Raw genomic sequence first — 27150 nt, forward strand, 5'->3', positions numbered from 1 at the left:
ACAAGTATTTGAGCATAATGCAGTGTAAGAAAAAAAAATAGCAGCCCTCGTGTCCTCACATACCACCCTTCCCCAGGTGTCAAGGATATCAGACTGCATGAGGGCCAGCAAAAGAAAGAATGTGCTGATACTGATCTTACATGATTACACTTTGTTGCTGTTCCAAATACAGAAGGAAAAGGTTAAATTTCACAAGTTCCAAATAGAGTGAGATTGTTGGAAGTTCACCCACAGTCCAGCCTGTCTCAGCACAGCAGCCAAGGACTCAGCATGGCCAGCACAACAAATGGCAGTGGGTCCTCACACAGCTCCTCAGTGGGATCCCTGCTACTCCAGCCTGGTTTGCACGTTACCTTACCCTCACGTGGCTGTGTTTGTGTTATAACTCACACAACCTTGATCAAAGAGATGCAGAAAACTCATAACGCTCCAAAGTCTGTGTCTGTCTCTGCCTGCCTTTGTGCACAGCCTTTTTTTTCTTCTTTTTTTTCCCCCCAATATAAACCCCAAATCCTTCTAAATATTGTCACTGGATAACAAGAAAGTAAAGTGCAACAATAAGCACTGAAAAACTTGTGAGAGAACACAGAGAAAATGGAGAAAAAAAGCTTCACATTAATAAAAGCTCCCTAAAATTTCCAAAATCAAACATAAATCCAGCTTAAATGTCTGCATTCGTGACCCTGGGGATAAGTCTGGAAAACCTAAACAAATGATTGATAACCACGTATGGTTCTCTAAATACAAACTGATGAAACCAGAAAATCTTTTCCTCTGCCAAAAATTGAAAAAGAACTGAGAAGATGCCAAGAACATGTTTATAAATTGTATCTATTTCTCCATATGCTGGAACAAAAAAGTAGATCCAAAAGCACCTGCTAAAATAAGTTCACAAAGAGGAGTCCTCAACAGAATGAATTTTATGTAATAAGGGATATAAATACCGCAGTGCTGCTAATTAAGAGATAGGATCTGGACATTATATACATGGATGTACTGCCTGGTTTGAGTAATACTATAATGTAGCCTCAAATATTATTCAAGGCATCAATCAGATGTGTCACCTTAACTATCATCCAATACCTGATAACTAAAAGCTAGCAGAGCTGTTACACATGAGCTGCCCGTCAGTGTTCCAGCACTGTTCATGTGATCAGTGACTTAACAGCATCTCATTTTCAGATGCTTTTTGTTTTCAGTAGAAACAGGTGCTAACTATTCATTCTGGAACATGTCTGCTTTGTTGTGTCCATTACCTTGGTTCAGGGAAGTATTTTTGTCCTAAGACAGAATTCTGCGTGTTATAGCGTATGTGTGTGAGTGACTACATGAGGCTTGCTCACATAAGGAAGCATCAAATACAGAGACAGTGATTTCAGAACAGGAAGCAAAAAGCACGCCATCATTTTATAAGCAGACCCCTATTGCTGAACCATATCTGTCAGTATTTCTGCAACCAGAATTCCTCACTGATCACTCAAGACAGGGAAAAAAAATCTTACAGGTCCTTCCCAGTCACAGTAAGAGCAAAGTCCTTTACTAGCCAAAGCATTACAAAAACCCTATAGAAGTGACATTCCCCATTAACCCTGGAATTCTCCTAAGAGTGATTCAGCTTTCATGTAGGCCCAATGACAAATTAACATGTAATTCATATTTAAAATCTATTCCTCTACTGAGAAGGTGTGTGCTCTTTGGTCTCCTACAAGTACAGCAAGCAGATACGCTTCCTCACTTTTACCCTCATTCAGCCTCCCCAGATTTTATTTCCCTGCAAAGAAGTTCAGAGCACGCCTCTGGTGTAGATCATGACTGTGCTAAGAGCAGCACTGAGAAACTGATCCTTCATGATCGACAGTGCAGCCTGAATGCTACATATGCAGACTTGCTAGTCCTGCTAATTGTGCTCTTCTGTCCTTCACTGACACTAAAAACAGCAGCAAAGGCATTGAACCCTTATGTGTATCTGGAAAGACTGTGCCAGACTGATTCATACTCTGTTAGTCATCCTGGCAAATGCTGAGGCTCGTCTCTTGGAAAATGAAAAGAAAGCAGAAATTAATTCTACAGGGTTTGGTTGAACTCAGAACAGAAACAACCAACTTCACAAAGGGAGTGCTGCAGAAGTGCATCGGGCATGCAGCACAAGGTAACAACACATAATACATACTCACTCCTTCCCTGTATTGTATGGTCAACATTCCAAATGCCCAAATGAACCCGAACCCAGAACATGAGCTATCTCAATTCTATCCCAATGTAACAATATGCATGTTTACGCTGTGCTAAGTTACAGAACAAAACTGCATTCCCAGACAGTACACATACTTAAATCTACAGTTCTAGCTACGCTTTTCTTCCCCAAAAGTCTGTGTCACTGCCAGAGCTTTAGAGAATACTATTCCATAAATAGAGCAATGCTTCAAACATAAAATAATGTAAACTGCCTACTTTGTTGGAGATGTCAATCAGAACAAGATAAATTTTAACCAACACTGATTTGAGAAGTCATATTTACAGAGGGCCATTGGGCTCACCAACTGACTTGGGACCAAGTATACAGCCAGCACTACTCCCAGCTAAAAGAACCTTCTAGAAATCAAGCTTACCTGCCAGCCCTTGTCTGCTGTCCTGTAGTACGGATAATTTTTAGTTATGTGCGTATAGATTCCATTTAGTGTAAGCTGCTTATCAGGTGCCATTGTAATTGCTTGTACTATTAACTGTGCATAGGAGTAAGGTGGCTTAGAGTCGTCCTGCAGAAGAAAAAGAAAATTCCACATCAGTAAAAATGTAAAAACACCCACATCCCTCTGTGAACTCAGTTACAAAACAACAAATGCCATAAGCACTTCTGGACAACCAGAACATTCAAACAGAAAGATTAAGACAATCTCGCTCTTCTGTTTTGCACATTGTAAGCTAAAGAGCACCTGGAGAAACAAACAACACCAAAGAATGCCTACAAACAGATTCACACACACACACAGACCCTCTCTGAAGGTGAAGGGGGGGGATGGGAGCATTAAAATAAACACCGTGTCTCATCACAAAGAATTAACAATTAGTTTTCAAGTCTGAAATGTTGGGCTATGATTTAATGCATAAACTGTAGCTAACAATATTTCAGAAGTACTGCGTTCACTGCTAACTCAATGTATAGGTTTTATTTCAAACAGAGCTTACCTTTGGGCTGTCTCCACCCGATGCTTCCTTGTCATTTTCTGACTGAGAATTGTCAGCCATTAAATGTAGGTCAGATGGTATGACACGACTCATTTTGTACCCTGAAGAGCCTGCACCACGGGGGCTAGATGGGCAGGAATTTGCAGCACTGTTGAGCATAAAAAGAAGATCCTACTATTTTGTTATACAGTATATCACCACATTATATTTAATCAAAAAGCTCTTATTGCAGAAAAGCCCACTATCAGCGCTTCTAGACCACACTTAAGGGTCTGTCAGTATTTCCATTATAAAACCTATTTTCCAAGCCCTTCTAACTCATCCATAAGCATTAAAATCACTGCAGGAAGAAACCTGTCAGATGAAGCTCAGGCTTTCCTCCTCAAAGGAAAAAGGATTAACTGATTTATTAGGTTGTACTGTATTTGTGTGAGATTTGCCTACACAGAAGTCCATTTTAACTACATAAGCAACCACACGTTTTAAGACACTCATTTGAAACAAGACACACATCTTGCCTGAAATCTCTGCCATATGCTTGTATTTTGTCTACTCAGAAAGATCTTTTTCTGTGCAGTATTTCTGCACATGGGAAAATATAAAAAGCAGCAGTGCAAAAAAAAATGTTTTGATACTCATTAAAATCTAAAACATTATTTTAAACATTTGCAAGCGTGTCCATCCACACACACACACACATATATATATATATAAAAGTGATGTATGCTATGAGCAGGAAGCATTAGCACTGACTTGTCTGACTGTACTCCATATTACATCAGCAGAGCAAATACAGTGTCAAAAAGTGAAAGTACCAACGGAAGGGAAGAAGTGACACCCTCTGACACCTCACGCTTTGCTATCATCACAGGAAAGCAGAGCTAAAATTGGAGCACCTCTCCCAAAGGCTGCTCTCCTGCCCTGTGAGCCCACATGAACTACAGCCACACAAAAATGGTTTTCTTTCCACAGCTTCATTTTGCCAACAGGAAAGACAAAGTCACGGAGCGATGTCTGTCTCCTTCTCCAAGTAAAACCAAAACTCTGGCAGCTCTCCTTAAGGGCACGCACTTCTCAGCAATTGTAACTCATTTCAGCAGAGTCCCCAGCAGTTCCAAAATTTAACTAAAAATTACGACAGTAAAGACTGGCGCAGCCTTATCTGCAAAGACAATCTCAGAAATCCAGCACCAACCATTATTTACCTGCCAACAATACACCATACAAGGAAGACTGCATTTCTGAAGCACTGCACAGAAGAATCCTCGATCAGAATAAAATATCTAACCATTTTTATTATTATTTTTTTTAATATAGGTCACTGCTGTTCTGTGTTTTCACAGATAACTGACAGCATTCTTCTACTGAGCTCACTTCAGCATATATTGACAAAGCAACACATATGGGTACATACAAAGCAAGCTTACAAGTCCTGTCCAAAACAGGATGACTGGAAGAGAAACTGTCAAGCTCTGCTCTCAAAATAGACTCAAAACTGTCATCTTTTTTTTTTTCCTGTAACAAAGTGCATCCAACAGGTGCATGAGAGCCCTGAAGAGAATGGCAAAATTCATAGTGAGGCAAAGACTGCAGTGAGGCACATGGTATTATCTGAAATATTTATGAGTTGCTCTATCCTTTCATAAGCAAAAAATATTTTCCCTGAATTTTAATCAGAAAACAAACCTGTTATACAGACAAGTCAAAATCTACTTCCACCATCTGTATAGACCTTATCAAACACTACAGCACTGAGATCTAGGTCTTGGCAAATGGGAATGAAATCGATTATCCTTACATTCAAATCTCATTAACAGCAAGTATGTTTTTAAAAACCATTCATAGTCCATCGTCCAAGTGAAGCCTGCAGGAAGCATGGAGCACACACATGGTTTTCAAAAGCAACTTTCAGTGACTTTAAATGAAGTTTTTGCTCCAGAATTTTCTAATTTCTTCTAATTTTGTCAGCTTGTGAGGACAGCTGCTGTTTGTTTCATTATTTTGGTCCCAAATGAAGAGTCACACAATGACGATAATTAACAAATGAGCAGCACAGTGAGTAAAAAACCTGAGTTAACCTCCCTACACTAAACTTGTCACGTTGTATTTCAGTTTAGGTGCTTTGCTTACTTTCAGTAATGATTGGTCAATGAAAAATCATCTTTCAGAATTAGAAATCAATCTATTTTCCACACTAACAATAACCAAAAGTACATAAAAACCACCAGAGTCACCTGGAAAACAAGTAAAACATCTGCTCCTGTCTTGTAAGAATATTACTATCCAGAGCAAACCGTTACACATCTAAGAAATTACATTTAAGTACCAGCGCTGCTGATGCAACTGTTTTTACAGGTAGCAGAACTGCAGCAGAACTGAAGCTTCACCACAATAATTGGAGGCCAAATAATGAAACCAAATTGGACAATCGCCTGAATTCTGTAACCAGGTTTTTTGCCCTGTATTCCATCTGCAGGGTTTAAATACCTGATAGTTCCTGTGGGAGAAGGGAGAGGGCTGATCAGGTGAGCCATGTTGTCTGGAATGTTTATCGTTAAGGGAGAGATCTGGGGTTGCACAGGCTTCACTGGGGACTCCGGGGCCTCCTGTTTTTCTCTCTTCTCATTGGACAGAGCAGTGAATGTTATCTTTATGTTTGTGCTGGGAAACCTGAAAGTACAGCTGAAAAATGAAAAACAAACATGTAAGTCACTTGTTTACACAGTGTAAGAGGGTGTTTTTTTCTGCATAATTTACACATACCACCACATCTAGAAATACAAAGGTACACTATCTTGCACAATTACTTGTAACCACTTTCATTTTACTGAGCACATAAAGATCAGTGTGACCAGAAAAAGATCCACAAGTAAGTTCAGAATTTGGAAAGATCTAAGCAAAAGCAATTATTTCTAACAAGAGCACTTCACATGTAGCCTCTGCACTTCCTGAGGTTCATCCTAACCTTGCAACTACCCCTAAAAAAGCATCACTTGAAGACAAAAAGCCATTACGTCCTGATATCAAACAAGAGCTCCTGAAAGTGAGCAAGCATGTCCATGACAAGCAGAACTCATCAGGAGCATGAAGATATGCAGACCTGAGGCCTAATCAGCTTCATGGACCGCTCCAGCTAGAAGCTCTCTCCATTCTCTCCTAATACACATATTAAATCAAACACCTACCAGTTTTAAGGCCACCATCTGCAGGCTGCATGGCTGCTGCACTACCACATTCAGGCACGTTTTGGTAAAGCTGAATTTAAGAGCCAATTTCAATAAACTTCCCATTTACATTAATGACCAACTTCTGTACCCCTCATTTAAAAGACTGGTTATAATCTGGCAGTAAATTAATGATGTGCAAGTTGTTGGCTTTTTTTTTTTTAAACAGTTGGAAAATGAAGTACAATTACTGCATGTGTGAACATTTTCCTTCTATCCCCCCATCTTCCCATACAGGTATTCAGAAGTTAACCCAATTACACAGAACAGGCTATTTATAACTTCTCAGAACTAAACAGACCGAGTTAACAAGAAACTTCATTTTCTCTCAACAAAAGGATCTACAAAGAATCCGTTCAAGTGACTTTGCTATCTCCTCTCTTTTAATTAAGCTGGCAAACTGCACTCAGCATTAAGCCCCAACCATATTTACACACCTCTTCCAGACCAAGAAGTGAACTTTCACATGCTGGATTACTTAGAAACAAAGCTTGAAAATAGAATAGTTTTTTAAACGATTCTGTGTAGATCTGGTTTTAAAAGAATGGAAAGCAGCATACTGGAACACATCTGTGGGACGCAGCTATGAACACAAGCAGCACAGTGTAAACAAATGGCATCACTGCTTTGAAGGAATTGTACTAAACATGAATATTATGTGAGAACTGGAAGGAAGGCTGAGCTATGCAGTAGCACTGAAAGCATCAATTCTCATATTCAATTTCTTAAAGCATATTTATAAAGCTAAGAAAGCATTTGCCTTTTACTACATCTCTTCTGACGCACACACACGTTGTAGAGATTCTTTTCTCCCCTGCAGTTTACATTCAAGCAACAGGAAAAGAAGCGAGCAGTGATGATGACCTCCCCTTTCTTTCCGCCTTACTTCTCAGTATGGGCTCTGTCCGGATTTAACAGACGACCTATTTCTGAAGCACGCTCAATGTGCTAAATCAGGAACAGAATCCATGCCAAAAAAATGCAGATGCAATACAGCAAGAAAGTTGAGTGGACCAAATTCTGCTTTTTTAGTACCTCCAGCTCACTACAGGGCTTTCCCTGGCTGAACGCGTTTTCTGCCTGTTCTGTTTTAGCAGCAATTGAGAGAGGTCTCAGCTGTTGTGCTAATAAAAATGAGATGCTGAGAAATATTGGCGACAAATATCAATCTGATTTGGGAAAACAAAATAAAACCCAGGAGCTCTGACTAATCAAAGGTTAATCCGCAGTGCCATGCAAACTTGGAACTTACAGTCAGGAGCTGCAGTGAAACCCATTGCTGCTGTAGTGTACAGCACTTCACACACTGAGCTCCACAGGATGCTGTTTTTAAGGAAGACAACACACTCACAGATCACTGTTTTGCTTCAAACATCAACACCTGAATCATGTATTATTGAAAGACTGCATCTACCAACTGACTCATACTTTCAAGCAAAGGTTTTTAATGGAAGTATGTTTTAATAGCTGGAAGACAGCCCAAAAAGTGGACTAAGAAGTGCACATTAACTAACAGATTTTCTGAGCAATTAGCATCAATGCAAACACATCACATTTACTTTCCAAATCAAAATAAGGTCCATTTCCTAAGGTGAGGAGAATCAAGTTGGTTTGGGTATATATTTTTTAATTCTACAGCAAACCAAAGTAAGCACACACACAGACCTGCTCAAACACACACCGCCTAAAGCAAGCTGAACTCAATTTTAACCACTCTTTTAAAAGCAGACAATTCTTTTATGATGGTTAGGATGGCTGCTATAGAAGAAACTGATCTGTACATCCCACTTTTAAATGAATAAATGAATGAATGAGTGTAGCTGTATTCAAACTGTCACTCTAGCCCTCATCTACTCAACTAACTCCCACTATTCCTTCATAGGATGATACCATTCAGAGTAGGAAACCAAACGGAGCCACAACTGGACCAACAGATTATTTAAAAGACAAACCTTATGAAAGATGTGTGTTTGAAGAGTCACATGGCAAAAAGCTCACAGGGCAGGAATCAAAGCAATGAAAACAAAAGCACCAATCACTTACCTAACTGATATGCCACTGATATACCACTGTTATATTTCCTACATTTCAAACAGCTATTCATAGTAGCACATTTAAATATTTTTGTGTGTTTATTACAAGAAATATATTGTATTTCCTACAGAGCATCACAAAGGAGGCCAGCCAGCCAGCCTGTGATCCAGCATCGCACAGCACAGGCATCACACCCCAATACCACTAATGGTCCTAATCACTCTGCTTCAAAAGTTCCAACTCTGGCTTAACTACTGGAAAAGCTGACGTGGGAGAAAACAGATAAGCAGCCTCCAAACATTTCTAACTATTCATGAGAAAACCATTACTATCTCTACAGCTCCCAGCAAAACCGAGACCTGCTGACTTGGGCATTACTTCTATTGACTGAGTGCAACAACACCGTACATTGCCAGGTGTTTAAAGATGTTTAAATTGCACTTCTGTCACATCTCTAAGAGTTTCTCCTGTTCCTTTAGAAACGCTGTCTGTAATGTAGGAAAAGATTAATTATACATCTGCAAGTCTAACTATATTCTAATAGCATCTGATTGAAAATAAGGAGATGTCCTACCTCATCTGTGGAGCCAAAAGACAGAAGCAGGAATTCCATTTCCTCCCTGTATGCAAGTCCTGCAATGACACTCAGTGCCTCAGTATCCTTTGAATTATTTCCTTTTAATTGCCTTTTCAAAGCCAGTTAGAAGCTGCTCTCTTACAGATCTGTTCTCAGTACCTCCAGATCCTACATTCAAATAGATTATGGAAGTTCAACACCAATAACTCCCTCAGCATGGTAGTTACACCACGGTCATTCAAGTTTTTCACACTGAAAACACTACTGAACAGCAAGAACTTCAAGCATCTCCCTGTTCTTTAAACATACCCAAAAATAAAAAGATGAGAGGTTTCCAAACTCTTGTTAGTTTACTAAGTGCCAGGGAAAGCTTCACATTTTTACATTTGAAAACTAAGATCCATAAAAGGGAACCCGGTCAGCATCTTAGAGTCTGTTATTTTGCTCATTTCTTATTTCAGATGCTTTAAGTGTCAAGCACAGGTAACAGGGTAGCTCATCTCCAGAGAAACAGAAGTAATTAACAACACCTGTACCATTAAACTGCTTCCCTCCAACTTAGGTTTTCTCTGACCATACATACACTAAGATGATACTACCCATACCTCCTTATCCTACCCTACATTGATTAGCAAACTAAGGAAATGCAGACATCACATTTCAATACACATTCTCCTTTCCACAGAGGGAGATTTATAACTTAACCCTCTCTATTTCTTGCCTACTTGTTTCTTATTTAAGACTCATCTCCTACTTGACCCTACTGCATTGCTCCAGTAAAACCAATCTTCACCACCAACTGCTTTATTTACACTCCTGGTAGAAGGTATGTATGCTTTGAAGCTTAAGTCACCATTGAGACACTACAACACACAGCACCACATGCACAATTGATTCCATTGTACTTCAGATGGCAAAACCTGTTTTTTACATCGTTCACATTAAACAGCAGTGAAATCAAGTTTGGAAGGGACCTCTGAAAGCCTCTAGTCCAATAATTTGTTCACAGCAGGGCTAACTGCCAAGTGACATCAGTTTTCTCTAGGCCTTGTTTCACCAAATTGTGAAGCCTGCCACGGTTGTACGTGGGCAATTCACCCCTATAATGAGCCACTGTAACAGAAAATGGTTTCATAGAATCATAGCATGGCTTGGGTTGAAAGGGACGTAAAGGACCATCAAGCCGCAATCCACCTGCCACAGGCAAGTGGGCTCCTCCAGCCTCTCACATGCTAGTTCCCTGAGCACCTCAGCAGCCCTCCACTGCCTCTTCAGTTGGTCTTTTTTGTTGGTGGTTTTTATACCGGAGGCTCAAAACTGGGTACAGTCACTGCCTAGTACAAGGCTGGCCTTCATCATGACAAGGGTGCAGCCTGGGAATGCATGTGACATCCTCCCCCACCAGGACCTTCACAGTCAGTCATTCCCAGGCTTCACACACTCCAGATGCAGAATTCTACATTTGTGTTTCTTGAACTTCCCAAGGTCCCCCATCAGCCTTCAGTCCGCCCATCTCCCTGTGAGTGCCAGCTCTGCCCTCCAGCTATTAGCTGCTCCCCCCAGTTTGGTGTTATCTGCAAACTGCTGCTGGTGCTGTCCTATATCCTAGGCCAGTGATGAATAACAGCACTGACCCCAATTCTACCAGGTTGGAAAGCTACACACAGGGACCACCAGCTCTGTGCAGTTCTAAGTAACATCTGCAAATGAAATCCAAGACACCAGCATACCAAAACTGGGCAGAATTCAAACATCCATGGGAATGCAGCATTTGGAAATCAAAGCTGCTTCAGCCTGCTGCTAATGGGGAAATCTCAGCACATGAGAACAGCCTGCAATTTCTTTTCTCCATTTGCCGCTCCATTTATTATTGACATCACAACAGAGTAATAGGTAATTAATTATGAATTAAACTAGAACTAACAATTATTTTAAACAGATTTTTAAATAAGCAAGGCTTAAAAGATGAGCCTTTACACATGCAGCTATACACACCATGGGGGAAAAAAAGCACTAAAAGTGCAATCACAAATAAATTCAGCCTGTAAAGTGTGTGTGCTGTGCCTCTGTACCTTGGGAAAAGGTGCATCTCCCTGGAGGCAGAGCTGAACCTCTCTCAGATCAAACCAACACATACAAGAGTGGGTTAGGAAGAAACACAACTCCACCTCTTGGGGAAACCTGAAAGCAGCAGCTTCTGCTAACTTGGAAAACAGCAATTCCATTACCAAGGAGAAGGTGGTTGCTTCACTCAGCCCATACTTTTTCTAGCTTGTCTTCCAAATATTATACCAAAAGGTTTCCAACTGTTCAACCTCAAGCACACCAAATAAGCAGACATTCTGAAAGTGAATTAAGACTCTGGTCTGTTTAACTGAACTGTAAGTCATTATTGCAGTACTTCCAGAACAGTCTTACCATCTATTCCGAACGTAAGTTATTAGTACTAATACATGCTATTAGAAATAGTGTTGCACAACTTCTTGTAGCGAGGATTTCCTTGAGTACTGAAACACAAACAATGTGTTTGAGGTTTGTTTTACGAAGGATTTCCTCGAGTTCCTCAAAAAGATTCCTGTCATTTTTCTTCCAAAATAAGAAAAATGCTCAGAGTGCAGCTAATGGTATAACAGGTACACTGAAAAGGAGTGATCCAGTGTAACATTCATCAGATTATAACTATTTTCCTATTGTCCTGAACAGAGGGAGCTTTTTCACTGGCTCATTTTTTATATTCAGAATCACTGAGGTTGGAAAGACCAACAAGATTGCCATGTCCACCCACCACCCCACACCTGGGAGCACTCCAGCTGTTTGTCCATCCACATGGGGTGTGCCTTTGTGCTCCCATCACAAATGTTAGCTTTACTATCATTGCCTTTCTAACACTCTTCTAACCCGGTCATAATAGAAAAAAGCAACATCCTATTTTCCCCCACCGACTTTCAGGGGAAAAGATCACTTCTCAAATTTGAAGCAGAGGAACATAAAGCACAAGTCCTCCACTGTTGTGTTGTTTTTTTTTTTTAAAGGGAAGATTTTAAGGTGTTTCTGTGTGCAGTTGACCTCACCCTGCAAAGCAATGTGAAAAACTACCACAGCAAGAACCCAGCATTGCTTCCTAGGAGCACATGGGCACATACACGTTGCCTCAGTATAGCTGCCTCCTCCTACACACCTCTATGATTTAAACTAAGCCCTGATTGGGTTAATTTACCATAAATGTACCTGCAATTATGCATGGTCATTACTAGTCAGGACACTTCTAGAGGTTACCCAGAAAAGCAACTGTTGTTTAAAAAGTGGCAACTCTCTCCTCTGGGGAATGAATCACAGCCTCACGCGTGCTTCCCTTCATTCTCTGTGTCCTCTGCAATTGATTTCTGCTGACTGAAGATCAATAGCTGAAAAGCATGTCCTCCACAAACAGAAATCGTGAGGGCTCTGAAGCAATCTCAACCAGCAATGAGACGTTTTATTTTGAGCACTGATTTTCACAAGCACTCAAGCATTTCTTTCAGGCATGCCATCGTTGCCCACACAGTGCCATAAACCTCCATGAAAAACTGTGCTGAGGAAAATATCACTGATCTTTCTATCCACTCAGATGTCTGAACAGTCACAAGCAAAGACCAGAAGTGATAAAATACTGCTGCAGACTCACACTAACTCAAGCCCACCAACATTACAGCTTTATCCAATTCTAAGTGAAAGCTGGAAACACGATCGAGCTGTTAATTACTGACTGTCCAACAGGAGTCCCAACTTCCATACCTCCCTGCTCATGTTCCAGCAACTGCAGAAGAAGTCTGAATTTTTTTGGGGGGAAATCATTCCAGGAACGGTGTTAACCCACTTGCAGAAGGACCTGGAACAAGTCTGGCTGCAACAAAGCGTCACCCTACAGTAGCAGAGTATCCATGATGACAGGAGAACATTCCTGAGCCACTGGCAGCGAACAGAGTGAGTAATGAGTAATCACTTACTGGAAATGGTTTAACGCTTCTCTCTTGTTTAGGAAGTTAACTTTGTGACAAATGATACCATTTTTGTCATATGCTCACAGCAATTTAAGAGTCAAGACTGAAAGAATCAACACGTCCCCAACAAATGTAGCTACTTCAGGCTGCTCTCCCCTCCTGTGCTACAAAACCAGCATTAATACAACTCAGTACAGATTTGCAAAGATTCCTGTTTCAGCAGTCACGCATTCCACTTCCTTTCGACACTAAACACACAAATAATGGAACTGATCAGTTGCAAAAGTGCTGAGCTTATCCTACAGTCATGGAAGTATACAATGATTCATTAAAAATACGCATCTCAAAATCACAAATCTCCACCGTGTTCTGCTTTCTTCTTATACCATAAAACAATTCAACCAGAGAGCAGGGAAAAAAAAGAAAGCCAACAACCCAAACCCTACAGAAATTCAATACAGTAGCCCTGCACAGGCTGCAGGAACTGAGAAAGAAATTGGCCTGCAGGCAAGAATGTAGGCAGCAGTTACTGTAGAAACCAAGCTCTTCGCTGCTTTTCTCTAAGCAAAAGAAAGACACAAAAGAGCTGGAAAACAGCGATCGATGGGAAACAGCTTATAAAGCTGCTTGTCACATCTGCTGCAGGAAAACCAGACACTAATTCATTAAAACTGCTCATGTAATGCCTCTGGAATTTGAGGCTCCCCAGCCCGTGAATACAAAAGAAACTCCGCCTATGGAAACACTGCATTTTCGGGTATTTAGCATTTCTGCACACAAAAGCCCTGTGCACAGTCAGGTTGTGTGGTCTCTATCCCTAAATTTCATTTTAAACTGTAAAAACAAAATAAATTTGTCCAAAAGACTGCGTGCCTCTATCTCTGCCAAATCTCAAATGGCTATTTTGAGTCCCAGCAGAGCATACATAACTCTATAATACAATAGCTTCCTGTTTAAAAAAAACAGAAACAAAACACTGGCAACAGGAAAGTAAAAATCAATCCTCATTCCTTCTTCCTTCCAGATAGCTGCATTTAATAATGGTTTCCTATTACCAAATATGCAAGTTCAAACTTTCACCACAACAGTAAATACCGCTCAGGAATTCTTCACAAGATTTACAATCAGAGCTGAGCTGAGGCAGACAAACCAAAACCACTCCAAGCTCTGCAGGCAGCTCAGGGAGCTGCAGCACTGCCTGCCACCTCACCTCAGCTGTGGGTACTTCTGGGCATGCTAAAGTTCATAGGGAAACACTGAAGTTATAATAATGTTGTGTGTTGCTAAATACGAACTATCAGCAAACCAGGCAAAGCTGCTGAAAGCTCAACATCGAGCACTTGGCACTTTACCATTCTTTACAATTAAAACAGTAAGGGAAAGTACAGTGAGCGAGTGCCGTCCTGATGTGTTTTGACGTAAGCATAATCATAAATAAAGTACTCGTGACTCAGACATTCATTACTTTAGCAATAAAAGACTTCATTTACTACCTCATCAGAGACCTGCATTGCATACTGCAAAATGATGCCAGAACCCCCTGACCATTACCAAAAGACAAGCTACTCATAGAGGCAATGCTGCACACAAAGGACTTCCTGAATCAAGTAAACAAAGTTTATTTTAGACCGACTTTTCAAGATAGAGCTCTGCTTCCAAGAGCAGAACAGTCCTTTATTTCACCTAGAAATCCATGACTAACTCAAGCCATTGAAAAAGTGACAAAAACTGCTTCCTACCAACTGCAGTTCTGAGTACACAGGGCTGTTTAATCTCCTCCTTAAATCTGCCAGCTTGGTCAAAGGACAGAATTTTTTAGGCTCCTCTCAAAAACTACAGGCATTAATTACAATTCACAGTCACGTGAAGATGTCTGAGGGCCATCTAATACATGGTTCCCTTCAGTGATGCTGGCAGGCAGGTTATCTCATTGGAAATCAACATTTTCTACTGCATTCAAAGATCAGTTTTTCAACCACCCGCACTTTGCACAGTGTTTGCTCAAACCTGTTTTCAATTCTACTTTTATTTGCAATTCCTAAAACTTTGTCTGTGAAGGCACGGACCCTTTAGAAATGTTTGCATGAACTGCACACACGCACTTTCCCTAATCACTTGTGTAGGCACTCCAGAACAAATCAAGACTCCAAAGAGCCTGAAAATCACAAAGCAGCGAAACTATTTGATCTACAACAAGCAGATTGCTTTTGGAAAACACTCCTCAAGAAGCATTTCTCCTCAGCCATTCCTTTAAGATCATGCCAAGTTTTCAAATCGTGGGATGCTTTAAGGGGCAGCAAGAAAGCGCAGAAGGGTAACATCCAGTAAGAATAACAGTCGTGACTTAAGGAGTCAGACAGTCACACAAGTGGAAACCTGTGCAGAAATAAAAAGAGCACACTAAGCAAAAATCTGTGTCAGAACATTTGTTAACTACTGCCGCTGTTCTGATAAAGACTACAGTACAGAGAACGAGAGTGTAAAACACCCAAACATGAAGCTCGGGATTATTTTCTCCAAATGAAAACCTATGCTAGTGATCTGTAGTGAATGAAAATGAACCAACACTTCATGGTGCACATCCCACAGAAGGGATGTGTGAAATTGTTTGGAGAAATCAGGCCCAGGGATGTCTATTATTCACTGAATGTAAAAGAAGCCTAAGTGTAGACAGACAGACACACACGTACGCAGCTAAGCAAAAACAAACCCCCTCCCAACAACATCCAATAAAGCAATGAAAAACACAGGCCAAGACTGGCAGAGCAGAAGCACACACCAGGCTCTCGTGAATAAGCACTTAACTCAGGAGATGGTTTCATGGTATTCAGCAATGCAACAGCTCAGCAGTGTCACACAGGAAAGCTCTTGCCTGCTTTACACCAATTTTTCTCCCAGTCAATTCCTCCTCTTATAGGTGCTCGCTGCTAGGAGTTGCTGCTATTAATCCAGTGGAAAATGACCCTAGCCCAAATGAGCACAATTTCTGGTGTTTCAGTAAATTCAAGTCAGCTCATGGTTTAATTTTTCTTCAAAGGTAAAGAAATCTGTCACAACAGCTTCATTTAAAAGCTGTACTGTACTTACTTCATAAGCCCACAACATTTTATTATGAAATTGTTTCAACGATGCTCTTTGAGAAGTTCCAGATTCAACTATCTTATACCGAAAAATAAACCTCCAGAAGCCACTAGTCATAAAGGGAAGTACAGAACTCAGCAAGCAAGAGTGCATGCTCCATGCTTTTCAACAGAACTGAAGATACGTTTGCTTGGGACCCTCTAGCTTCATCAACAGTCAGTATTTGGACACTGTTAATGGTACGGACTATTTCACCTAAGCATCTCTCATAGGAGTATTTCTACTGCTACAAAAACATACATGACTTAGAAACTACAGTAGGAACACAAGTTGCTGGAGTAATAATAATTACATATAATCTTTTAGTACAAGAAATAATGGTTTCTAGGTTCCCATAAATACTACTTTCAAGGTTTCAGTCACAACTGAATAAACACATTGCTCTTCATTTCTGTAATAATTTTCATTACAAAACCATGGAGCACTGAACAGAAATAAACATTATCACATTAGACCCAGTGTTCTCTGCAGCCCTACGGCACACCAAAGTTTAGGGATAATACCACTCACACCAGAACTGTCTACATAAGGAAACCTACAGCACTGGCATGGAACAGCCAGGGGAGGCAGGAAAGCAGGGAAGGGAGAGAATCATGGTGTTTGCACTGCAGACATGAAGCAAGCCATTTCAAAATGCATGGAATCAATTGGAAAAGGAGAGGCACAGCTCCCGATAATAATAAGTGCTAGAAAAAGAGCACTGAAATTTCATCATCTCCTCTGTCTCCGCCCACGAAGCATTGTATCATTCTTCAAAAACAGATTAAACAGATTTGTGACTTGGCCAAGTCATTTTGGCAAGCGTGCAGCAGAGCTGGGAACAGAACATGTTTTTCCCCAGCGCCCTGTCTTTGCTGAAACCACCGGATCATCCCTTCATTTTAATTCTTCCTTCTCCTACAACTACCTTAAGAGGAAGAATCAGGTGACAAGCTCACAACTTTAAAACGGGGATTATTTACCTAAATAAGTCTGAGCTATTGCATGTGGAGTTTGTTGCACATAAGTATCTGAAAAGGAAGTAGCTGCAAAGACTACATGGCAAACATCAACTTATGCACACAGCAAGTTATATATACACACCATGTCCTCTGAAACACAGCTAAGGATGGTTTTACTTTCACTAGCCCTTTAGGATTACACTGCAAGAATCTGAAAACAAAGCTACACATTCTAAGGAAAATTTATAGTTAAAAGTCTTCAGTTTCTTCAGTACATAAGTTATACAAGATTTCATTCCTTCAGTATTTATCAGAAGACTTTTTTTCCCATTATCGGGGGAGAAAGGACTCTGCATTTCTGCTGTCCTTCCCCTAAGGTTTAGTAGTAATCAAGATTTCCTCACTTGTGATCATGAATAGTTGTCATGCTATTAACATTGTGACTGATTTGTGTTTGCACTTGAGCCAGTGCAGCAGATCCTGCAGCAGTCCCAGCAATGCACAGCGGGAGATGCTGAGAAAAAACTGAACACAAGGCTTAAAAAGAGACCAGCAGAAACCAGTAATCAAATACCTGTCTGAAGTTATTTCTGCACTGAAGGGCAAAATGAGGACTGTCAGTCATACCAACACTTTGGAAACTACCAACAGTAGTACAAGCACAATTGCACTGCTCTTCCTGTCTGCAGTGTCCACAGTGAGCACCATTTTGTTTCTTTCATCTTCTTCTTCTCAAGTACCTGATGCCACCTGTGAGCAGATCTTTCACCATGAATTTTTACTACTAATCAGGGAGGTTGCAGTCCCCAGAATCTCACAAAATGCACTGCAAGGATGCAATGCTTTCACGCGTACATTTAAGTTGTGTTCACTGTTTCTCACCAACACTGCCCAGGCTGCAGCTTGGGTCAGCACTCACTCACATGGCTTAGGCCAGACCCTGCAGCACAAAGCTGATGCAACTGAAGTAGTCTGTGAATCTGAGCTCTCATCAAAAAATGGCTTTAAATATCAGATCAGGACTTAGCGCTGTTTACCTAAAGTAAAACGACAAGTGATGAGGGGGAAAAGATTTCCATTTAACAAATATTAAACATTATGGTAAATAATTTACACAAAGAACAGGTGTTGAAGCTAAATAATTACTACAGACCAAGTCCCACTAGCATAAGGATATTTTAAGTCTCAACTTGAAGCCGAAAGTAATCAGACTGATATCTGTGATTTAGATTGCACTAGCACAAAAGACACCAAGGATCACGTCCTGAAACAACTGACACAAAACAGGGGTGATGGCCAGGATGTCCATAGCAGCAAGTTTTGGAAATAAAGAACCAACAGCAATTGCAGGAAAGAAAAAAGGAACAAAAAAAGCTCCACACTTAGTGCTGACAGGGTAAAAAAAAACAAAAAAACTCCCAAGAATAAACAGCTTAGAACACAACCTAAACAGTTCATGGGACACAGTGAGGAGGGGGCATGTGCTGGTCATATGTTCAGTGTATGTTACTGGCACCACTCATCGGCATGTTCCATGTGCTAACAGCTTAAATATTTACATTTGAAATGTGCTGCCTTCAGGGACGACATGATCTGGGCAGCCCTGATGAAACACACACCACCTAAAATGAATACATGCTAATTTTGGCTTGCAAGCTACCTCTCCATATTTCAAACAATGCTTTGCTTGGCACTAACTTGTTTAAAGAGCTCACATTGAATGTAACTAGTGGTAGTGTGAAGCAACTTTAAAAGCAGCAGACTGGGTTTATGCAACATTATATTAAATGGTTATTGTAGTGTCTGTGACTTTTAGATACAACTTCCTGCTCAGATCCACGTACAGATCACATGTGCATGCCTTTGAACTTCAGAACAGCACCATCCTTGGATATTGTGTGTGATTTCTCTATGTATTCACTGCCTCAAACATAGCAGTTGGTAACACAATGCAATCCATTGCCCAGATGACATTTATATGCAACGCTGTAGTTTTGAGACCCTGCAACAGAGAGTGGGGGGGAAAAAAAAAAAAAAAGAAGAAGAAGAAAAAAACAGAACACAAAAAGCGAGAATAAAAAGAATTCTGTCAGAGTTCAAACACACAACTTCAAATAACTGCTTCCTGCAACAGTCAGCCTTGGCTCCCTGCTCTGCAATCATTTCCATTTCTGTGAGAGTTGTAACAATAAAGGTGTTCCTGGTGCTGACACAGATCTATTTTAAGAAGGGATCACCACCTCACTACTGTATGCTAATTTCTGACTGTATCAACCCTTTCTGCATTCAAACCAGTAGCTATGATTAGATCTATTTACTTCCTTTTACATACCCATCCTGTAGTACTTGAACTTTAAGTCCCCTAGAGCTATTTCTCTTTCCTTTGTATTTTTGTATTAAATCATTACCTGCACAAGTCAAATCCTGTCTCCATTTAGAACACCTTTAAGAGGGTTATTCTAATGACTTAGAGATGGTGTGAACCACCACAACTACCTACAGACCTCTCCTACTTAAAGCCTCCTTCACTCAGTGAAGAAACTCAGCAGCCCAACCTCTCACTCCCTCTGTATCAGACTCGGACAGTATGTTCCCAGACAACCATTTATTTACCAAGTGCATAAGGCAGTCAAATACATTCTCCTCTCTAAAAACCCTTGGGAAAAACTTGAACAAGCGGCTACCACAAAGACAAAACAGTTGTAAGCAGGGCAAAATTGCATTAGTGTAACACATCAACAGCAGCAAGCATTTCCTTCATAAAAGCACAGTGATCTCCAAGCTGAAATGCAATGTCACTGCAACACACACCCAGCCCCTGCAGCTTACCTAGATCTATCTGAAAGTAATTAACCCTAAACTACTCAGAACTTCATGATAAGAAATTTAAGAGCAAGAAAATCACCTTCCTCTATTAATATCAAACGTTCTTTCAAAAGGAAACAAACAAACACACTGAGAACAGTTTACCTTGGTGATAAAGCAGACAAACTGGTAGAGCCACGTCAATGGAAGGGGCCTGGAATTAGAGCAGCTACATTTGACAATCGCCAAATGTACATCCCTTGCCTTACCAAGCTGTCATCCTACTCCAAAAGATCCTCTGGCAAAGCCTTGCTACACTGCCATCTCCCATGTTTATTTCTGTAACTGGAGTTTTCTTCTTAGTTTCAGAAACTAGAAAAGCCTAATTCTTAAAACAAGCAAACGTGATACCTTAAAAACTCAGCCTCTTTTCCCTTTCCCCTATCCCATTCTTTCTCCCAAGCAGTCAAAATCACGCTGCCTTATCAGTGGCTGTTATTATGGCTGTTTTGTACTCCACATAACCACGTTTTTAACTTTTTCGGATGAAGCTGAATTACTTTTTATGGCCCACCTCTCAGCTAACACAAACATGCATACAACTAAAATTCCCTTCAGCTACTAAGCCAAGAGAGCTTTAGATCACTAAACATAAATGATCAAAAAAATATTAATCTAGTCTTTCCAACCGATGGCTGAATTACAGTCATATTTCTGTTATTCAACATGGTCTGCATGCTGTTTTGTTCTTTTTATTTAAAGATTTGTAAACACCCATGTTGGTTATAACCCTAGATAATAGCTAATAATCTCCCGTAAGAATCTTGGGTACTTACTAGCCCACAGCAGACCAAACTTATTTATAGCTAAGTAGCAAGCTGGGGTTAGTGATCTCTTCCAAGCCTGACAGATTTCCAACCTCAGAATAACCATGCCATAAAACAAGCAGGGTTATTTCACTACTGACAGAAAAGTAAACATTTGTGTACTGGGGTGTGCTTGCAGATGATTGCTCTGGCTGCCTGCACTGCAGCAGACAGTAAAAGCTATTCATAACAGGCCAAAACTCAGGGAGGAACTTTAAAATTCTGAAAAGAATTTATAATCAAGATTTAACTCACACCTTTAAACACCGAGGCAGGTGGGAGGATCTGAAATCTCCCAACTGTGAATGACTTTTCCCATTTCATCTTCAGACAAGTTCCTTTAACGTTTAATAACTGCCATTTTTTTTCTCTTTGAAACAGGTACAATTATTTACATCCTAATGCATAGCGAAGGATAACAGACCAGGAAAAAACAATACTTAGCCCAACAGAAAGAGACTGCAATCAGAAGAGCTGCTGAAATCAGTTTAGAAAAAATTATCTATCGGAGTTCTAGCAAAATCTGACTTATAATGAAGAAAGTTCACTCACAAAAATCTCAGATGTAAACAGAATTAGATTTTCAAGCAAATAAGATATGTTAGAAATGAAACACTTCCAGAAAAGCCTGTTCTGCTGTCAGCTTGCGGCCCACTGTTTCATCTCACCCCACTCCTCTGCTTACCCACTCACTACAATTTCCATAGTCACTGTGCATATTCTGCTCGTGCAACAGCACTCCTCAGAGGCCAGCAGCCCTTCATGAGAGAGGAAAAAAAGATGAGGGATGCAGCCAGTCAAGAACAAAGTGATGAAACAGGCAAAAAATTATTACAACTCTTTGTAGAGCTTACTGTAGGTTATTTTGTCTTGCTAGAGCTCACAAGGCATTCAAGCACTGTTAGACAGCTCTGGAATGTGCTGATAAAACAGACTAGTTGCATTTCTCAGCTTTAAGGGCAGACCAATACAAGGAAAACACTTTAAAAACAAAGACTTGAGTTTCAATTCAAGGGGATAAACAACTGAAGTTGTACTGTGGTTTTTACCTATTGCATCTCTTTCCTGTGTTGCTAAACGTGCCAGCCAGCTGAACATTTCAACTGACATACTCACTATGGTTCCCAGCTCCAAAAATGTTTGCAGCAATTATCAATATCAAGAAGGCAACATGAATAATATTATCATCAACCTAAAACCGTGAAGCCCACCCTGAACTTGGAATTCATTGCTGCATTCATTTTTGGCACTCAGACTCATAGCAAAGGGGAACCACCTTAACCTGAGGATATACCCTTAAGCTCGGTGATGCAGCTACAAACATGCTGCCAGGGAAAAGACTGTACTCCAACTCCAGATAGTATCGCTGGAAGCTGGACTGCATGAGGATGGATTTCATCATTCTGGGAGAATCCTATTACCCAATCTAGTCATTTTAATAACATTACTTAAGAATAGATTGCAAACTCTTCAAAGCAATGCTTTCCTATCATTTGAACAGCAGAACAGTTCACTGCCTGGCTTGCAGACCCAAAACATCACTAAGAAAGTGAATACATCTAATAAAATAGAAGGGACCTAAGCCATTTAGCTCCTAATGCCCTATAAAAGAGCATCCTCCCACCACATGCTCCAGAAAGGACCTCAGCTGGTGACCATCTCCAAAACTAAGGAGGCAACCAAGGACTGTGTAAGGCAGCTCAGGCAGAATACCTACTAGAAAACTTATCTGAACCTAACTGCCACACCCAGAACATTCACACCATCTAAGGAAGTAACTTGCTTCCTTTAACGTGGCTTTGCTCAATGTTATTCAATGCTTAGATCTGTGCAAGCCATAAACAGAATTCTGAGTGACGATAATTTATGTAAGTCAGTCCTGACTTTTGTCAGCACCCAAGCCCAGTGAATACTGCAGAGACATGATGATTTTAAATGCACGGAATGAGGACGCTGGCCTCTGATGTGAAATGATCCACAGCCAAGGAGCTCATGCCCTTTTTTCTCTAGTGGTTTTCTCCATGTATGCACATTTATGCAGAGAGTGAAAAAAGGCTGGAAAGCATGTATTAGCTAAAGCACTAGTAACTGAGTCAGCTCAGCATCCAGTCTACTTAAGATCCACTTCTTATTTTTTCACTTAAAACAGCTTCTCACAAGAGATTCCTTCATCTTCTCTTACATGCTTTGGCTTTTCCTTTCCATTTTTATTTCAAAGTCGTAACAGCCCTTAGAACTGCAATTCCTTACTGGATGATTCCACAAGACACAGCAAGCTGACCGTTGCCAGAAGTCTGTGCAAGCCGACCACATACTCCGTGCCAGATCCGCTGCTTGTCAGACCTTTCCATCAGCCACTTCAATGCATGATAAAACCACCAAAAAAGCAGACATCAGTAGCTCATGGAATATCTGATGACTTTCAAGACCAGCACATCCTGCAGTTGGAAACACTGCAGTTAAGCGAGACCTTCCCTTTCCACACTCCTTTTCAGCAAGTGAAACAGGTTAGCTCAGATGCTCATGAAAGCAGAGCCTGTCTTTCTAAGAAGTGACACCCTAGATTCTTCTGAATCACACCAGCCAACCTAAATATCAGTGCCAGAGCCCCATTTCTATAATGATAAAAACAATACTATCTCTCAGAGCTCCAACCTCAGACGACTTTCAACTCTGTCCGATCCTTTTTCAGACCTCCCTGCAAACTCTTCCAGTTCTCCCCATGTAACAACTCCAAACACCATGAGGATACTGTCTATGTCTCAAAGCAGATCACATTGGCCTAATAACTACATCTTGTATGTAAAATGTAAAACTTATATGTATGTGTCTTGTCTGCCCGAATTATATTCTGACTAGAATACAGCAAATATCTTCATAGCACAATGTAAAATGTCACATTTTTCCACGTGTGGCGATTTATGTTGTATTCATTTTAGTCTTTAAAGTCCTTCAATTAAAGGAACAGCACCCAACAAACCTCTGTGCCTGATGGTAAGTCGAAGTTCAAAGCAGCACAAAGACATTATCTCTTGTGCTGCAGATGGGGATATGTGTTATCCAAGCTTTAGAGGCTCAGAAAAGAAGGAAGTGGTTAAACAAATTACCTGCTGCCTTATTACAGCATCTGTGAAAATCAAAATTGAAAAGTAACTTCTATCACCACGTTAGTTCATTCAAATCAGCTCTGCACCAAAACTATAGATTCACCTTGGGAGCTTTAAGTGATCTGAAATACTGAATTTAACGTTAACAGGCGGTGTAAGCACTTTGTCTAGCACGCATTAACCTGACTTACCAACATGAAATTAAGAGCCTCACACCCCATCAGCTCTAAGACTGTAGGAAGAAAACTATTCAGAGAATCACTGGGTATTAAACTACCTTTCAAACTTAGTTATAGTCCAACACAAAGACTCAGATGATAATAAACAAAAGCATAAAAACCATTTGCATGCAAGAATTCTGCCAGCAAGTATAAACAAACGCCCAGCTAGACATCAGATGCTTTAGAAGGCAGTTTAATTTAAATAAATAAATGAAGCATGGACTTCATGTTAGAACAATTTCTAAAAGTATGGAAGATTGTTAGAAAAGGAAAGGATTTGCAGACGTAGTGACTGAACAGCTATGAAGTGAAACTATGAAGTTTCACTTGTACCTCCTATAGCCCCAAGCCACCAAACTGTATGCAGCCATACCTACACTGCACCCAAGATCCAAGTCTGGCTACAACAAGGTCATTTTTGGTTCTGGGCTTTTCTGTTTTCTTGTTTACTTTGTGTAAAGCAGCCTTTCCAAAAAGGTTCTCATCAGTGGACGAAGGTGAAACGGAGATGCAACTGTTCCTCTGAGCTGCCTTCCAACACTGCTAAAAATACGCACCGAGTTCAAACCTTGACACTTTAGTTTATGGCCTCCGGGTTTCATCCTGCGCTTGATCCGTTAGCAAACCTTTCAGTCTAATTCCTCCCCATAAAAGCACACACACTGCACCATCTTGTGCTCCTCCTGGATAAGAAAAACATACTGATCTCCTTACACTCCTCAGCGTTTAGTATTGCCTTCATCCTTCAACTCCTTTCAGAGGTTACCTCCTTGAACTGTTGCAGTTTCCAAATTCGTTAATATAAATTTTGATTCTGGAACCATACAAAGTTCCAGCATCAATCAGTGCTCTCCAGCAGCATTCCTCTATTCCTACACAGCCATCACATCACATCACTCTGCTTTGACAAATCATACCTCATGTTACATATCTAACAATTTGCCTTCAGTCACCACTTCCAAAGCAGCCCACCAATACGTCTCACACTGAAGATCTGGCCTGCAAACCCTCTGAAGTGTGCTTTTTCTTATCTGAGTGGATTGACCAAGTCCTTTTCTTTTGTCCTCGTTGTTTGTGATTTACAAACATTGGTACCATTTGTAAATGTTCATCTGCTGTTGATTTTTCCTTGGATCTCCAAAGAAAGTACAAAGCAGAAACATCAAATAGTAATCCGGTAGTTTCTTCATGAGTAGTGGTAAGGTACACACGATGATTACCAACCTGTGTACTCCCACAAGTCTGCTTCTGAAAACTCATTAGTAAGTGAGGCAGCTGTTGCACAACACATTCCATAGTTAGTGCTTCCCCATCCCTGGAGATACTCACAGCTGAAATGGACAAGGTGTGCTCAGCAATCTTATTTGATACTGAAGTCATCTCCGCTTCCGGCAGGGGTTTTGCTGCAGGTCCCTTTCATAATTCTTAATGTAAAACCCTAAATTAACACTGAATTAAAATTAATTCCAGTCAACTTGCTACTGATTTTGTAATGCTTCACAAAGCTTTGTTAATGACATCTGTTTTCCTCTTTCACTAAAGTCACAACTCTGCTTCTACCAATGCTGAATTGCACACACCCTGTCACCCACCTGCTGGAGCTGTCCTGCTGAAGCCAGTAGTTCTTACAGTGTAGCATGGACACAGCTGCTTGCCAACCTGCTCACCTTTTTCATTTTGTTTGCTGCACGTGGACAAACAAGAAGCAGATGTGCTTGTAAACATATGAGGGCTGTCTGACATTTTGAACATTGAAAACCTTACTTCCACAAATACTCAGATCTACAAGATACATGAAAATGCTTCTTTGTACAAGTGAAGGATAAGCTGAGAACACCAGGGGGGCACAATCAATAGTTGCAGCACAACCACACAAATGCAAAGCCATGCATACTGTCGTTGCTCATGGATGTTCTTAACTCCCATAAAACATTACGTATTGCTCCATCCCTGGAGGCACTCAAGGCCAGACTGGATGTAGCTCTGGGCAGCCTGATCTGGTGGCTGGCAACCCTGCACATAGCAGAGGGGTTGAAACTGGATGGGCACTGTGGTCCTTTTCAACCCACGCCATTCTATAATTCTACAATACAGCAACTCCAGTACTCCTCAGTGATACAACAATATCAATGAAATCTCCAGCTAAAGAATGTAATTTTTGTTTTTCAGCCTTCCAACACGGAATAGCTGTACGATAAATACAGTTCCTCCCCTCTAACTGCTTTATCTAGGTCAAAAAATTCCTTAAAGGCAGGAAGTCGCAGAAAACAAATGTCACTACACATCAACTTTTTATCATGAAAATAAGCAAGACAGAAGATATCACCACCACCTTCCTAATGTTTCAGTCTGAACTCCCACAGAAGACAGTTTATTACTAAAATCAAGTACGTTGTGGAAACACATTATACTCTGCCATGGATAGCCTAACACTACTACAAGACAAATATGCAACTTCCTTTGAAATTACATTTGATTTTTGTCCAGTAATTCTACACAGAGTAATGGGGCTTGAGGTCTTAAGGGCACTGCTGTACTTACTGAAAATACAGAAGACCAGATGCACCATCGCCTGACATTCAATAGTTTAATCTTGACCATGAAAATAAATTATTTGTTCTGTGCATGAGAATCACATATGCTTAAAAAAAATAAATAAGCAGCAGCAGCAGAATTCCTTCACAGCAGAATCATTCTCTAAAACACATGTATGTTCATGAAGGACGAATATTTATACGACAATGTCATTTCCTCATTATAAGCAAATTAATCATAAGCACTCATTTTGAAAAGCGAAGGTGAAACATTAACTTGCTTCCCCTCTATCCACCTGATACAAAAGCTGTCTCTTCTTACTCAAAACTTGTGCATTTCTCAACTGAAGCTCAGGATTGTATTTGGATTTAATTAGTACAGCAGAAAGAATGATTTCATTTACGTATTTCTTGCCTTACTAATAAAACTGAAGGTAAGGAAATCAAAACTCGCTTTCAACAACAGATTCATGAAACAAACAGTTTAAATACTTCATCTGTACCTTAACATCAAAACAACACTCACTAATCGTG

The 27150-nt window shown here is 40.4% G+C and overlaps 1 protein-coding gene across 1 annotated transcript in view; it reads right to left on the bottom strand.

The window, feature by feature from the left end:
- The window catches only part of FOXK2 (forkhead box K2), a 40340-nt gene that overhangs the window by 7091 nt on the left and 6099 nt on the right, over window positions 1-27150 (bottom strand). The window contains exons 2-4 of the mRNA XM_072352054.1: window positions 5674-5868; window positions 3187-3334; window positions 2610-2756 (exon numbers count right to left, since the gene is read on the bottom strand). Of these exons, the coding sequence (XP_072208155.1) occupies window positions 2610-2756; window positions 3187-3334; window positions 5674-5868 (490 nt within the window). The remainder of the gene's footprint in view (window positions 1-2609; window positions 2757-3186; window positions 3335-5673; window positions 5869-27150) is intronic.

The sequence above is a fragment of the Excalfactoria chinensis genome, chromosome 17 (assembly GCF_039878825.1).
Source record: "Excalfactoria chinensis isolate bCotChi1 chromosome 17, bCotChi1.hap2, whole genome shotgun sequence".
Classification (NCBI taxonomy): domain Eukaryota; kingdom Metazoa; phylum Chordata; class Aves; order Galliformes; family Phasianidae; genus Excalfactoria; species Excalfactoria chinensis.